The 15,037-nt window shown below is 41.2% G+C and overlaps 1 protein-coding gene across 1 annotated transcript in view; it reads left to right on the forward strand.

The window, feature by feature from the left end:
* The window catches only part of CDKL5 (cyclin dependent kinase like 5), a 229,516-nt gene that overhangs the window by 200,905 nt on the left and 13,574 nt on the right, over positions 1-15,037 (forward strand). The window contains exons 17-18 of the mRNA XM_032756652.2: positions 2,033-2,152; positions 5,218-5,434. Of these exons, the coding sequence (XP_032612543.2) occupies positions 2,033-2,152; positions 5,218-5,434 (337 nt within the window). The remainder of the gene's footprint in view (positions 1-2,032; positions 2,153-5,217; positions 5,435-15,037) is intronic.

Here is a 15,037-nt window from a genome sequence, read left to right on the forward strand (position 1 = left end):
CCTTGGGAAATCTGGCTTTGGTTACATATCCAGAGTTACATAAGTCCTCAGAGCATATGGTGACTTTGCCAACTTGGTAATTGTATCCTAGTTAGTTAGTATCTCAATTTGTGATGATGCTTCCATTTAAATATTGAAATTTCTGTTTCTTCCCTTTGAAAACCAGTATTCTGAATTGTGCTAGATGTTTTCCATTGGGTAAATATTTCTAGCAGTACAGAACAAGGCCTCTTACTCAACATTAGTATCCCACCACAGTGATCAATACCTCTTCCTAGTAATGTTTTCAGGCTTAAAAGTTGACCAAATTCGAGAGGGTTTCCAATATGTTGGGATTTTTTTTCTTCTAATAGGCAAATTACATGGTAGATTTTTTACTTGCTGAAGTCCTCTCTAGCAATTAGGAGAAGATTGAAGTTTATCAGTAGCTCTTTAACACAGTTCTTTATAATCATATTTCTGATAGTAAAAATTATTTAATGTTTTGTAAGCTTAACGTGAGTAGGTGTGTCTAGGTCTCTCGGCATTCCTACTAGAGGTATTGATCATGATCTCACATTATATACTTAGAAGAAGTTTGTGCTTGTCTCGAATTTGCATTATTGACATCTTCACATCCAGGTGAGAATTGGCACAGAACCTCTATAGATGCACAGCACCGAGATTCTTTCAGTGACTGTTAATATTTAGCAATTTGAGGGCTTCCAAGGGCTAGTAGTTTCAATAAGAGCACTTTTTTTTTTTTTTTTTTTTTCAATTAGTTTATTTGTATCTTATATTGCAGACAGATTCCACCAACGGGGAGAATCCAAGCATCAAGAAATCCCTCTTTCCTCTTTTTAATTCAAAGAATCATTTAAAGCATAGTTCTTCTTTGAAAAAGCTTCCTGTAGTCACTCCACCCATGGTACCCGTTTTTATGTATGGTAGCCCTGAAAACTGCTCCAGTAAACTTGTTTTACTGATGACAACAGCATGTCTTATTTTCATGAGGTCATATTCTCTTTATGCTAGTTAAGTACGTGAGCCAGTTCCATAAATTCACTGGAATATAAATTCATTGCCATTCTTCTGAATCAGTTGAGAAAGTTGAAGCACAAAGTCTATTAAGCAAACAAACTAGTGAAAGGCTAGTTTGTCTTGTCTGATTAGCCAGTTATGGGCAGATAACATTTATAAAAGCCTGTATTTTATGTAAGGAATTCTATTAACATTTACAGTTAACAAATGTCTTTGCATTTGACTCACAGAGTTTGTTAACACTTGATTGGCAATTTGTCTTTTTGAAGCCAAGTTGAATTGACCAAATTGAATGAGCTAACAGGCTCCTTGAAAAAACAGCTTGTTTCCTTGTCTGGCTTGAGCTTTTGCTGGTCAGTTTAAAACCAGGGCTTTTGCTTGGCATTTGACATTACTCTTCTGTGTTCACCAAACTGGTGAATAGAGCAATTGCATTCATCTGGAATTTGTGGCACAGATTTCCAGCATTTCTCTAGTACGTAATGATAGATCCAGATATATCAGACAATGGTTTGACAATATGATCCAAACCATACTTTCTCACTTTGCTATCCTTGAAAGCCTACCAGACTTCTTTGGCACTACCAAATACAGTGTTTGGATCATTTTCCCAGCAGGAAAAAATTTCTGTTTTATTGAACTGGTTCATAACCTAACTGCAATATGGAATGAGGATACGACAGCAATTCCTGGTACAGCCCAATTTAACTGCTCTCTCTTACAGCGAATAAAACTAACAGCATGGGAATGCTTTAAGGATTGAGGTTTAACAAAGCTGCATGACATCTGCCAATTTTTCCTAATGCAGGGAAAATTATTAAGAGGGCAGAAGAATTTAACTAGCATCACTTGCATTGTGAACATTGGGAGAGATTGGGGTTCTTTTTTTACTGGGTTATTTGAGTTTTGGTTTGGTTTGCTTTTTAGTTTGGTTCTCCTCTTGGGTGTGGTTGCATATCTTAATTAGGCTTATCAGTGTGCTTATTGAATGCTTGTCCATATTTTGCTCTAGGTACCCAATTCCGACAGCCCTGATCTTCTTACGTTGCAGAAATCCATTCATTCTGCTAGCACTCCAAGCAGCAGACCAAAGGAGTGGCGCCCCGAGAAGATCTCAGATCTACAGACCCAAGTGAGTGGATCCTGCACCACTCTTAGACTCTCCAACTCTCCAGTAACTGTCCTGAGGAGCGGGGAGGGCATGGTAGAGAAAACTTAGCTTCTCAATGTTACAGTAAGGCTGAGCACCTCCTCAAAATAGACCCTCAGTTATAGCCAGATGTATCTTGTGAGCCAGGATTAATCTTGCTTCAGTGACCCATGTTCTACTGGGAAAGATGCAAGCTTCCGTTAGCCTTCACCTAGCTGGAGGCAATTGAAGATGTAGTCCCAGCCCACAAATACAGCCCAGGAAAGAGCTGAGCTGTGTTAAAGAACCATAATTCATGGTAAAAAATGAGGCATGCCATAAGATTTCAGGCAGGATGAACACAGATGGTGGGAAGATTAAGGTTTCATTAAAAGTAATAGCATACAAATTGAAAGACAGGTATGATAAGTTTTCTTGAAAGAACATTTCAACTCCTGAAATCCATACTATTTTTGACAGGAAACAGGCAAACAGTTGCATTAGGAACTGCATATTAGACTGTATTACATAGTCACATTTATCTTCCATAATGGAGGAATAAGCAGAAACTGAATCAGTAAATTTTTCAGGTATCTGAGGTTTATCTCCTTTAAACAACTATTTTGGTTGGAAATTTTGTAATGTATCTTTTCAGTATCCCATAATGAGCATTTGTTTTTTGATATTGAGTATTTTATGAATCCTTTATTCTTCTGCACTATAATTTCTGATAATCCTCCAGAGCTTTTGAGGCTATAGGATTACTTGTGTCTGTGTGATTTCTTGTGTCACAGATTTCTATGATTGGGAGAATGGACTACTTTTTTTTTTTTTTTTTTTTTTGAGACAGGGCCTCACTCCCATTGTCCAGGCTGGAGTGCAATGGTACAAACTCGGTTCACTGCATCCTTGACCTCCCTGTGCTCAGGCAATCCTCCCACCTCAGCCTCCCAAGTATCTGTGACTACAGGTGTGCACCACCACACCTGACTAATTTTTCGAATTTTTGGTAGAGACAGGGTTTCGCCATGTTGCCCAGGCTGGTCTCAAACTCCTAGGCTCAAGCAATCCATCTGCCTCTGCCTCCCAAAGTGCTGGGATTACAGGGATGAGCCACCATGCCCAGCCTCTGTTTACTCTTTAACTGTAAGCTGTTGCATAGAACTGCTGACGGAAGTTCCCCATATTCCCATTCTATTTGCCCCAGCCATTTATATTTTCTGCTTCCAACATAATATAAGCTGGGGGTGGTGGAAGCATAGAGAACCAGATATCCAAGTTTATTGGCTATGTATGCAAACTAAAGAGACAAGCCTCTGAGTGAGGGCCTGCTTCTCTATTCCCAATTTCAAAACAAAACAAAAAGAATAGAGAGCTTTAGAACTTTCTTTGTGAAACCATTTCTTTTACCAAGAAGCTCTCTCTTTCTCTCTCTCTCTCTCTCTCTCTTTCTTCTCTCTTTCTTTCTGGCAGGGTCTTAATCACTCAGGCTGGAGTGCAGTGGCAATATTATGGTTCACTGCAGCCTTGACCTCCTGGGCTCAAGCCATTCTCCCATCTCAGCCTCCAGAGTAACTGGAACTACAGACACACACCACCATACATGGCTAGTTTTTTAATTTTTTTATAGAGACGGGGTCTCGCCTTGTTGCCCAGGCTAGAAGCTCTTTTCAAATAACTTTATAGCTCTTGCTGAATGCAGCTTATTGTAATTGCTTGATAGTTACATGTGGTCAAGGCTATAAAAATCACCAGGAGTCTCATCGTGTTATACCAATTTAATTATTTTTAAAAAGCCACTTTTGAGCACTTAGAGTGTACAGTGTGCTATGCTACCTCCTGTAGGGGGCACAAAGCTTTCTTGGGAAGACTTCGAAATGATGATGGAGAATACTTTCCCCTGAAACGATATCTACTTGAGTCAATTCTGAAGCCATTTACCTTGGGTTTCAGTGCCTAGTTCCTTCAAATCTTGTAATGTTCCTTGAGTTTGTCAACATTTTATTCAAACTTTGCTGAGCCCTTAAATGCATGTCCCTTATACCATGACATTTATAGCAAAGGTACTCTGAGAATTGGCCCCAGAGGGGCCCCAAGGCTAGGGTTGTAGCCCAAGTGGCCAAGTCCAGCAGTCGTGATTGGCTGTGAATTTCCAAGTGCTTTCCATGTCTCTTCCGAGATCGAGGAAGAGGAGATTGAGCCATCTTTCATCGTTCAGGAGCATGAGGCTCAGGAGTTGTCCAGTGAGCAGACGGCTCTGAGGCTCTTCCCCTCTGCCCTGAAGTCAGTCTCCCTCCGTGATGCAGCACCTGGGGATGTCCAACTGCACCGTAGACAGACAGGCAGGGCGGACCACTGTAAGCCCATGTTAGGAATTGAAGGCCTCCTGTGAATTAATTCTTTAGATAGTTCTGATGGGGTTTTGCATATTTCTTTGTGCTTTGCATTTTCAATGCCCAAATGTTACCCTCCCCCTCTCAAAAAAAAAGCAAAAAAAAAAAAAAAAAAAAGTGCAGCAAGGGAACATTTGAATTTTGCAATATCGAGAGAGGGAAATTGGGGAGATAAGAACGAAAAGGGCTATACGACTTGGAGTTGAGTACATTGCTAACTAAAACATGTCATATTTTCAGCTTCTCTTGCTGCTAGATATGGCTGTGTACCTAAGTTCTAGCTGGTAAAATATAAGTGGAAGCATTTTGTGGAGTCTTTGGGAAGTCTTCTCAAAACAGAGAAACATACACCTTTTGCTTTCTCCTTCCTGCTGGTTGAAGCATGAGATCCCCTGGTTAGAGATAGGATGCAACCAGGTAGATGAGCCTGGGCCTTTGATTGGCTGCCATACCAGCTCTATATGTCTTATCTAGATATCTAGGCTTTTCCATTAAAGAATAATACAATCTTGTTTGAAAAAGCCCAAAGAACAGATATAGCTGGACCGGCTCCTCCTTGCACATGCTTGCCCTTCCTGGCCACGCCCACTCACCTCACGTCTAAGCCCCCTTCCCTCCCCAGCCTTATGGTCGCTCTAACTTGAATCCCATGTGCATTCTCATCCTTTCTTTCAGAGCCAGCCATTGAAATCACTGCGCAAGTTGTTACATCTCTCTTCGGCCTCGAATCACCCGGCTTCCTCAGATCCCCGCTTCCAGCCCTTAACAGCTCAACAAACCAAAAATTCCTTCTCAGAAATTCGGATTCACCCTCTGAGCCAGGCCTCTGGCGGGAGCAGCAACATCCGGCAGGAACCCGCACCGAAGGGCAGGCCAGCCCTCCAGCTGCCAGGTCAGATGGATCCTGGTTGGCATGTGTCCTCTGTGACCAGGAGTGCCACAGAGGGCCCTTCCTACTCTGAACAGCTGGGTGCCAAAAGTGGGCCAAATGGGCACCCCTATAACAGAACAAATCGCTCACGAATGCCAAATCTGAATGATTTAAAAGAGACAGCCTTGTAATTTGTGCTGGTAGGGGGGAGGGGTGGACAGACAAGCCAGTGGGGAGGGGTGGGAAAGGGTGGGCTGGGCTTGGGGCATGGGCCGGGCCAAGTGGTGAGCCAATATTTTCAGCTTTATGAAGGTGTGTGCAATATTGCATGTGTTGGGGCCGTCGAGCTCCTCGCGGCCACAAATGCTAGTCAGGGATCTTAGAGCCACAGGAGTTCCTTAGGGATCGCCACTCCCCACAGGTCTTGTGTGAGAATAGATAGAGTGTGCCACTGAGGAAGAAGAAATTCTTGCCAGTTTCTCCCCCTTACATTCCAGCTTTAGTGCAATCTCTGTTGAACTTGGGAACGCCAGGATGTGTCCTGGCACTGCAAGGGATAGGAAAGTCGTGTTGACCGATGCCCTTACTACATATTTTTTTCTGCCTAGACTAAATGTGGGGTTTATTGTAATCCAAGAGTATCCCTTTGAAGGGTTAGCAGATGAACTGTATGTCTTAAATTGTTTTCTAAACTTCCATATTTGATAGGATTTGTAACATTTATTTATAATTAATATTGTACTGTTATAATCATATCTTTTATGTTATAATGTAAAGTTATTTTGAGCTGTTTGAAACATTGTGAAGCAGTGGGACAGCTACAGTAGTTTCTATAAAAACTAAACAGTAACATTTATATATTGCATCAGGAGTATTTTATTCTATATATAAATATATATATGGTAAATCTGTTTTATAAATATATTCATTTAAAGAAAGTATCGTTATGACACTATCTGCCATATTTTTATACATTTGTGATATGAAGTGAGTATTATACTTCTAATAAAGGGAGTTGAATTGTGGCTACACGTGACTGTAACAGTATGAACCTTGCTCAACTTTTAGGCCCCAGCAGTAGCCTCTAGACATGATCCTTGGTAGCAGACGAGATGCAGCATCTCTTTCCAAACCTGCAGGGGAAGAAAGTCAGATAGGCCAGTGAGAATTCCAGCAGGCCTGGTTTCCATCCTCACACACTTGGCTCCAGTTTGTGTCCAGGGACGTTACTTGCACACAGGGGAGAATAGATTGAGGCATTACTTGTGGGTCTTTGTAGAGAGAATGTGCTCTTCCACTTAGCATTAGTGTAGAGCGTAGACCAAAGATTTGCCAGTGAACATTCCTTATGAGATCATAAGAGGTACCTGTCTGCAGATCTTGCAAACCAGCTCTATGCTCCTGAATATCATCCACTGTCCCGGAGACTCTTGGCTGATGGGGTGTGAGATATATGTGTGGCATTTCTATTTCTGAATGCCTTTTTTGCTATTGCTCTCTCCAATACCATATTTAAAAGGCTCCTGGAGCAATTCCAGATGGAGAAAAAATTACTCTATCCATTTTTTTCTTCCTGGGGCTGTCCACTTACGACAAGATTTTCATGCACACCTGTTACACACACAACCCCCATCAGAACAGGACCTACCTTCCCCTCATCTGATCTCTTCCAGCTCCCAAGTTACTCCCAAGTATCATCAAACCCTTTGGCCGTCAAGTGTTATCCTCCCATGCCTCTGGGTCATCCTTGAGGGAAGTCACCTCAGCACCATCATCTATCAGTAGTAGTAGATTTTTGGAAGTAGTCTCTTAGCAATAATACTTTTAAAGGTCCCTCCCACCCCTCAAAGAGATAACTTCTCAGTATTTATTACTTGTCCTCAAATTCTGAGTGTCAGCCCCTGCATCAAGTCAGCTATAATCGAAATGTGCTGTTACTGTTAACCCTCCCCCCGAGATTTTGAGAATCATAGCTCTGATGATTATGAAGATTATAAAGACTAAGGTCCTAGTTTCCCTGAAGCTTAAATTGTGCACATATTGCATTTTTATATAAATACTATAATGTGTATTGATTATATAGATAGGTCATTTTAAGGTGCTTTTTATTTAATTTTAATAAGTGTAATAGGCACTAAAATGAAACTCGACTGGGTACTATTATTGAAATAATTTGACTCAAACCAATAGTTTTGCATGCTCTTTAGTTCTTTTTCTGTCTTACTTCTTTCACCAGTTCAGTACTGTTTGGGTAGCTCTGAATTCTGGCTTTTCCCAGGCAGCTGCTTGATGATACAAATGAGGTGGACCATCAGCAGTTTTGCCTGGACACTAATGACTCTAAAAGGGTGTGTATTTAACTCTTCTTTTTCATACTAGATCTCTACCTTGTATTCCCCCCTTGCAAACCAGAAACTACACTTTTTTTCTCTGGAAAGACTTCTCACTGTGCTACGCGCTTAGGAACTGCACGGTCCCGTTGCCATGCTGTGGCATTCGAGGCTCATTGTCACCTAGGGGCTGGTTTCCCATGTTGTCATCCTTGCTAACACTGGGATCTCAGATGTTTGCAGAACATTTCTATTCATGATGGTTCTTCAAAGAAGGGCTAGAATATTTGCCTTCTACCTAGAGCAAAGTAAACCTAATTGCTGAAGAGTCAATACGTACTTTTTGTACTTTCCCAGATTTGAGCCAGAAAATACCTACAGATATCTACAAATGTTTTCAACCAGTGTTTTCGAGGTAGCTCTTTAATCCTCTTCTCAGCTTTTGTCTGTTCTGACTTTTCATCCAATAAGCTGTAAGTGAACTACAATCTGCATTTCTAGCATGCAATTCTCTTCCTGCTCACGGAGGGGGATGAAAAAGTTTTCTCTCACACCTAATGGGCCCTCTCTTAGCCTTTAACTGTTGTTTTCCCCTCTTGATGAAGAATTACTGACATCACAAAGATTGCCATCCGTGGTAGAAAGGACTTGATTTAAAGTCAGACAAATTTGCCTTTTCTTTAGGAAGGGGAATTCATGACATCCATGTCCTATTATCGGCCGTAACTTCCTAAAGAAGAAAAAGGGTGAATGAAAGCTTATGTTACTTTTATGAAAGTATCACTGATCTCCTTTGGAAAAGAAACTCTGCTTCACTGTTTTTCTACCTTTATTTCTCTGCTGTCCTCATTTTTCCTCTCTAAAGTTCTAAATACACTTTAACTGAACCTCATTTGGTCTTGCTCTAAAATTTAGCCTCTTTCTAGAGCCCAAGACCAAAAGGTAGTGCTTCATGCTGAGGGGCTCAAGTGAGCTGACTCTACAACTGTGGTTCTCACCTAGGGGCAGATTTGCCCCCAAGGGCACATTTGGCAATGTCTGGGGACATTTGGTTGTCACAGCTGGGGGTGATGGTATGCTACTGGCATCAAGTGGTTAGAGGCCACGGATGCTACTAAACACCCTGCCATGCACAGGACAGCCCCCCCAAACAAACAGTGGTCCAGCCCCAAGCACTACTAGTGCTGAGGTTGAGAAACCCTGCCCTACACCATCCCAAGCCCACCAGTCTGCAGAGCTTGGCTCTGGCCTTGTTCTGTCCAGGCTACAGTACTGCAGGTGTGAATTCTTCAACATCACATTCTCTTAAGAGTCTTCGACCACTATTCCTGAATCCTTGGAACCCTATTGTTCGTTTCCATTGTCTTGGGCCTGCTAAAAGGTGCATACTTTGGAAGGAGACCAGAGTTACTTTATAGGTGTTGGAGAACTTAAATTCTAGGTTAGCATCCTTAGAAAATCTTTCATAGAGCCATGAGGCTTATATTTAGAAGCAAGCAACAGCCTGGCAGATTGGCGTGATTTTTACCAACTGCTCAAAGGCATCCGTGGCTTTTAGCTGTGTCTCCCGAAAGAAAATGTCTTTGTTTTTTATTCAAGTCATTTAATAGCTCTTTACAAATATTAGCATATGGCAGACCAATTAGAAGCAAAAAAGTCCGTATTGGTGGTTGTGATGTAGCTGTTATAGAAGTATTTGTGCTGTATGCTTTGGTTAAATCTGTTTTAAAACATGCTTTAAGATTCACCTTACGCAGTTGTACTTTAATTCTAAGCTCAGAGCTATGCTGTCAGTCTCTAGTCACGCCGTGTATTATAAAGTATGTTGTGGTTGTAGAGTTAGCCAGTTTAGCATGTTCCTAATCTGAGAATTAGTGGACTATACTAGGAAATGCTATCCCATTTTCCCTTTCCAGCCCCTCTTAGTTAAGATCATAGTATCCTCACTTCTTAAACTAGTCTTTAGAGTAAATAAGGAAAAAAGCCATTTATTTTCTTCTAGCCATGTATTATTGAGAATGACTCATAGTGTACAACTTTTTTTCAAAGGCCAGAGGATTACTTTTCAAGTGTGTAGAAAGATCTATCTCTGTTCACCTGGGACCTGGTGGCGACTGAACTCTTTCAGCAAGGGCAATGGCTCAATGTGATTCGGTGCTGGAGCTCAGCTGAGACTCAGTAAATCTGCACGTTCTCTGCTGGTCAGAACATGTTTCCTGGAGAGCATTGCTTTCTATCTAGAAGTTCGTTACCTCCTGCATGATAGTGGGATATTGAGCTCTGTGTGGGTTCTAAGATCCACAGACTCATACTTTTGTGAACTTTGGAATGTGGTAGGGTACACTGAACCAAGTCAGAAAATAGTGAAATATTTCCTTGCCTCCTTCAGTTCATCACTAAGGAAGTGTGTAGGCAGAGAAAACTTACTTATGGTTTAAAAAACCACAATTCTGGTTTTTTTTGAAAGGGGACATAGAAAAGACAGTACAAAGGTTGTAAGTGTCCTGTCGCTAATTCCCAGGGCCAGAATCTCACAAGAAGGTCCTCTCAGAGACTTAAAAGCCTGGCTTACAAAAATAACCAGAAACCAAACTTGTAAGCAGTTATGATTTCTTCCTTTTGCTTCTTGACCAGCTGAGATACAGAATATCTTGAGGTCTGGTTCAGCTAATGAAAAATTCTGTCTCAGAAATGATGAGTAAGAAACCATACAAGAAAAAGAAGTCCCTCATCTGTCTGCATACACGCGATGTGGGAGAAGTGGGGTGGCTAGGAAACTCTGGGCCTGCTGCCCCCTTCGATTCTTTTTTTTTTTTCTTTGTGAATTGAATGTACTATACAAATGGTAGGCTTTCGTGTGAGCCAGTTACTACATGAATCTTCATTTCCCACAGTGGTTTGTTCATTCATCAGCGTTAGGCTTGGTCCTGGCTCCACCTTTCTCCTCTCCGGGCACTGACCCCACCTTTCCATGTATTTACTGTAGGCTATTAAATATGATCATGACCCGCCTTGCATTTTCATTCATCACCTGTTTACTCCCAAATTTAAGGGAAGTTCGTCTCATTTTGCCAGAAAAAAATTGTAATAGTCAGCACGCTGGATTTGTAGGGCCAACAAAATTGTGGCAGTGAAACTAGTTTCACTTCTAAAGCCCTTCATTTCCCACAAGGTTAAGCTCTCGAAACCCCATTTGATCCTTGGTTCCTATTTCGATCCTCCTTTGGAATCTGAAAATCGGTCTCCATGTTGTATGCAGATTAGAAGTTGCCTTGTTCGTTACTCTTCCAACACAGAGTATCAGGGAGAAAGAGGCCTTATCTGTTCCTCCATCCCCCCTGTTTTGACAGACTGCTAAGAATTCCTCAGGACTTCCTTTGGTTGGGGATTTTAATTTCCCAAAAGTCTGATCTGATTTCTTTCAGGGGTAGACACGCTTGTCCTAGTGCTCTGCTTCAGGTCTTATCAGAAGAAACCCAGGAATAGAAAAGGTAGATGCCTTGACTTTTGTCCCTGTTGTGGGGACTAAAGTGTTTATTGCCAGAATTGTCAAAAGCTCCAGTTCAAACTCTGTAGAGTTTCACGGAAAAACAAAACAAAAAAGATGCTTATCGTCCCGGAGAATGTGTAAGTTCTCCAGCATGGCTTAGGTTTTCCAAAATGGAAAGCAAAGCTTGCAGACAACCTGTTTTCTCTAGAGACACACAATGATTCTGGCCCTCAGTCTGTTTCCCTCCCCTTGTTTACTCTTTGGTCACCGATCGAGTCAGGCTAGAGGGGTAATACGGTGATTAAAAGAAGTAAATTCTCACTGTAAACTTGGATTGATTAACAGAAACAATTAAACCAAACAAAATCATTGCCCCAAATTTCTATCTCCAAGAATTGCTTTGTGCCATTTTGAATTCAGGTGGTTATTCTGTATATACTTAGCTAACTATTCAGAGCTTCTTCAATCTCTAGTAAGCTTGAAGGTGGTGTCTGGGAAGACACAGGGCAGGGTGACATTTAGACTCTGTTCATTCTTAAAAATAGGGATAAGCCAGAATGATGTGACATCTAGTATGTGGTAGATGAAGAATCAGTGGAAATTCTTAATTGCACAGACTTTATAATCCATTATATAAAGTGTAATTCCATACTTTTTACTGTGGCAAGGGTGTGATGTGATTGTTAATCTTTTTAATTTTTGAATCCAAACTGAATTTAAAGTGTTGAATACTTAAATCCTCACAAGTGAATTATGAACCATTTGTAAAGTGTTTCTATAACTCTTTGTATCATGTGTTGGTACATCTTATCAAGTTTTTTCTGGCATGTAATTCCATTCTAAACTTATGTAAAATTTCTATTGTTGCTGTAAATATTACACAAATATCTACTCCGTGATAACCTTCATTATCAGCATGAAATGGTTAATTTTTACTGAGCACAATGTATTTTTGAATGGATCTTCCCAAATGTCTTTAATAAAATGCAGATTTTGCACTGACTGATGTGACTGCCAGGCCGTCCCAATCTTGAGCACTGTGGTCCTTCGTGTTTGAACTGCGAACAGCTCCATTTTAGTTCCTTCTTGGGAAGAAAGAATGCATTCGAATTCCAATGAGGGATGATGGACCTTTGAGGTTGTAATCAGTTTAAGAGACAGAAATTAATGTAAAACTAGGCAAATCCTGTAACTTAATGATGTTGATCGTTGTTTTCCTATTTATAAAGCTTTTTTCCCCTTATGGCATTTTGAAAACTTTGGTTTATTTTATACTTGAGTGTTGTCACCTTTGCACGTCGCTAGTCATGTTTGAGGAGGATGGGAAGAGAGGCCAATCTTGTGCTAGGTGCTATGGAGAAAGCAAAGATGGACAGCTTAATAAGGGTTTTTTGATTCTAGAGGAGAGGTGGGCAAGCTTTTCCTGTAAAGGGCCAGATGCTAATTATTGGGGGTTCTGTGGCTCATCAGTTCCCTGTCACCACTACTCAGCTCTGCCTTTGTATTGCAGAAGCTGCATGGATAATATGTAAATCAGTAAGTGTGGCTGTGGTCCCGGAAAACTTTACTTATAGAAACAGGCCATAGTTTACTAACCCCTGTTTTAGGCCCTCAGTTTCATCATTTAGGGTAACACCAACCGAGTACATGTTCAATCAGGAGGGAAAGAACTTAGCTTTTGTGGTAACTTATAGAAAAAATATTCCCCAGTTTTCTTTCTCTTTCTAAACAAAGGGTAGGAGCTGAAAGTCAGTGCTTTCCGTTCTTAAAAGTCCTGTGTCAACCACTTCTTCACTCTGTCTCCTTAAGTGACATGGAAACTCGTGGCCTGTGCTTTCAACTATAATCTTACCAAGACTGAATGAAAGTATTTGGCACTTATACTTTTTAATGTTCATAGCACTTACTATGGCCAGGCACAATGCCCAAGTGTTTTGCTTTATTATTATTATTATTTTCACAACAACCCAGTGAAACAGGTACTATTATTATCCCCTTTTTGTAAATGAGGAAACAGATTTCCATACTTGACATTAACCTGCCCAAGGTCACCCAGTTTGGAAGTGGCAGGGCCAGGATTTGAAGCCGAATATGTTCATTGTAAAGCCCATATACCCTTAAAAGTCACTGCACCTCCATGTATGGTAATGTGGTAACAATCAGTATTGTTTCTCTTTAGTAATTCAGGTTTATTCAAGTAACTCCAAGGTTCAAATTTTCAAAAACACTTTCCAACACAGTATATTAAAAACTTTGCCTAAAGTTCACTCTAGGTGCAGAAATAAAGACAACTTAGTCAAGAGAAGGAAAGGGTAACAGACTTGGAAATGGCTATTTACACTGATGGAATAAGTGTACTAATTAGAGCAGGTAACAAGTCTCCACAATGTATAACATATTCTTCTCTAAAAGCTCACAACAATTTATGTGCCACCTTCCATCCCCTTTCCCAGCAGATGGTAATTGATGTGATTTGAGAATAGAACACTTCATTGAAACAAGTCACTGGAGGTCCTCTGGGGATGCGGCTTAAAAAGCCCAGGATCAGGCCAGGTGTGACGGCTCAAGCCTGTAATCCCAGCACTGTGGGAGGCTGAGACGGGCAGATCACCTGAAGTCAGGAGTTCAAGACCAGCCTGGCCAATATAGAGAAACCCGTCTGTACTAAAAATACAAAAATTAGGGCTGGGCAGTGGCTCACGCCTGTAATCCTAGCACTTTGGGAGGCCAAGGCGGGTGGATCACGAGGTCAGGTGTTCGAGACCAGCCTGGCCAACATGGTGAAACCCCATCTCTACTAAAAATACAAAAATTGGGTGTGGTGGTGCATGCCTATAATCCCAGCTGCTTAGGAGGCTGAGGCAGGAGAATCACTTGAACCCAAAAGGCAGAGGTTGCAGTGAGCCAAGATCGCACCACTGTGCTCCCGCCTGGACGACAGAGCGAGACGCCATCTCAAAAATAAATAAATCCCCAGGATACAGAGTCCGCTTGCCTGGGTGGAGTCTTGGCTCCATCTCCTACATCTCATGTGACTTGAAGCAAGGCACTTCACTATGCCTCAGTTTCCTTATCTTTAAATGGAGGTAATCACTGTACCTACCTCAGTGTTGTTGTGAAGATTTAATGAGATAATAACCTGCAGAGCACTTGAGAGTCTCAAGAAGTATGAGCTCTTCTAACATTATTGCTATTACAAAACATTGCTATTACTTCTGCCCCAATTTGGCAGTTTCAGGAAATTGCGAAGGAATGTCACTGAATCTTTAATGCCAGTTACACAGAGCTCAGTAGGTATCCGCAAAGCCCTTTAGATGCACGTAGCCTATTTATATCGGCCCTGTAAGGGTGGGCTTAATGACCCAGCATGGAACTACTCTTGGGACCACAGGGGAAGCAACAGTCCTTGTAAGCTGTTTGTCAGTGGGCCTTAGCAACCAAGCCCCAAGTGGACAGAAAGATGGGGTTCTGTGAGCATCCATTCCAAGGGTCACTTTAGGGGTGCAATCTTCTGGGCTCTGAGAATGGATTCATAGCAGCACCTCTATCTGGAAGTACCTTTGCTTTGTCCAAGTAACCTCCTCCCACACAGAGTACCCGAATCAGCTCAGATTTTTTTTTCTTAATATTGGCAACACTTAATGCTACTTCTTTGTTCGTAACATTTCATTTAATCATTTAAAAATCTGCAAATGTTGTGTGTATTTTACCGCAATTTTTAAACAATCTCCAGTGTAGACTGCACTCTAGCATTTCTAAAAATAAAAGTAAATATGTTAAAATAAGGTAAGAGTGAGTTTTTCC

This window comes from Hylobates moloch, unplaced genomic scaffold (genome assembly GCF_009828535.3).
Source record: "Hylobates moloch isolate HMO894 unplaced genomic scaffold, HMol_V3 SCAFFOLD_7, whole genome shotgun sequence".
NCBI lineage: Eukaryota > Metazoa > Chordata > Mammalia > Primates > Hylobatidae > Hylobates > Hylobates moloch.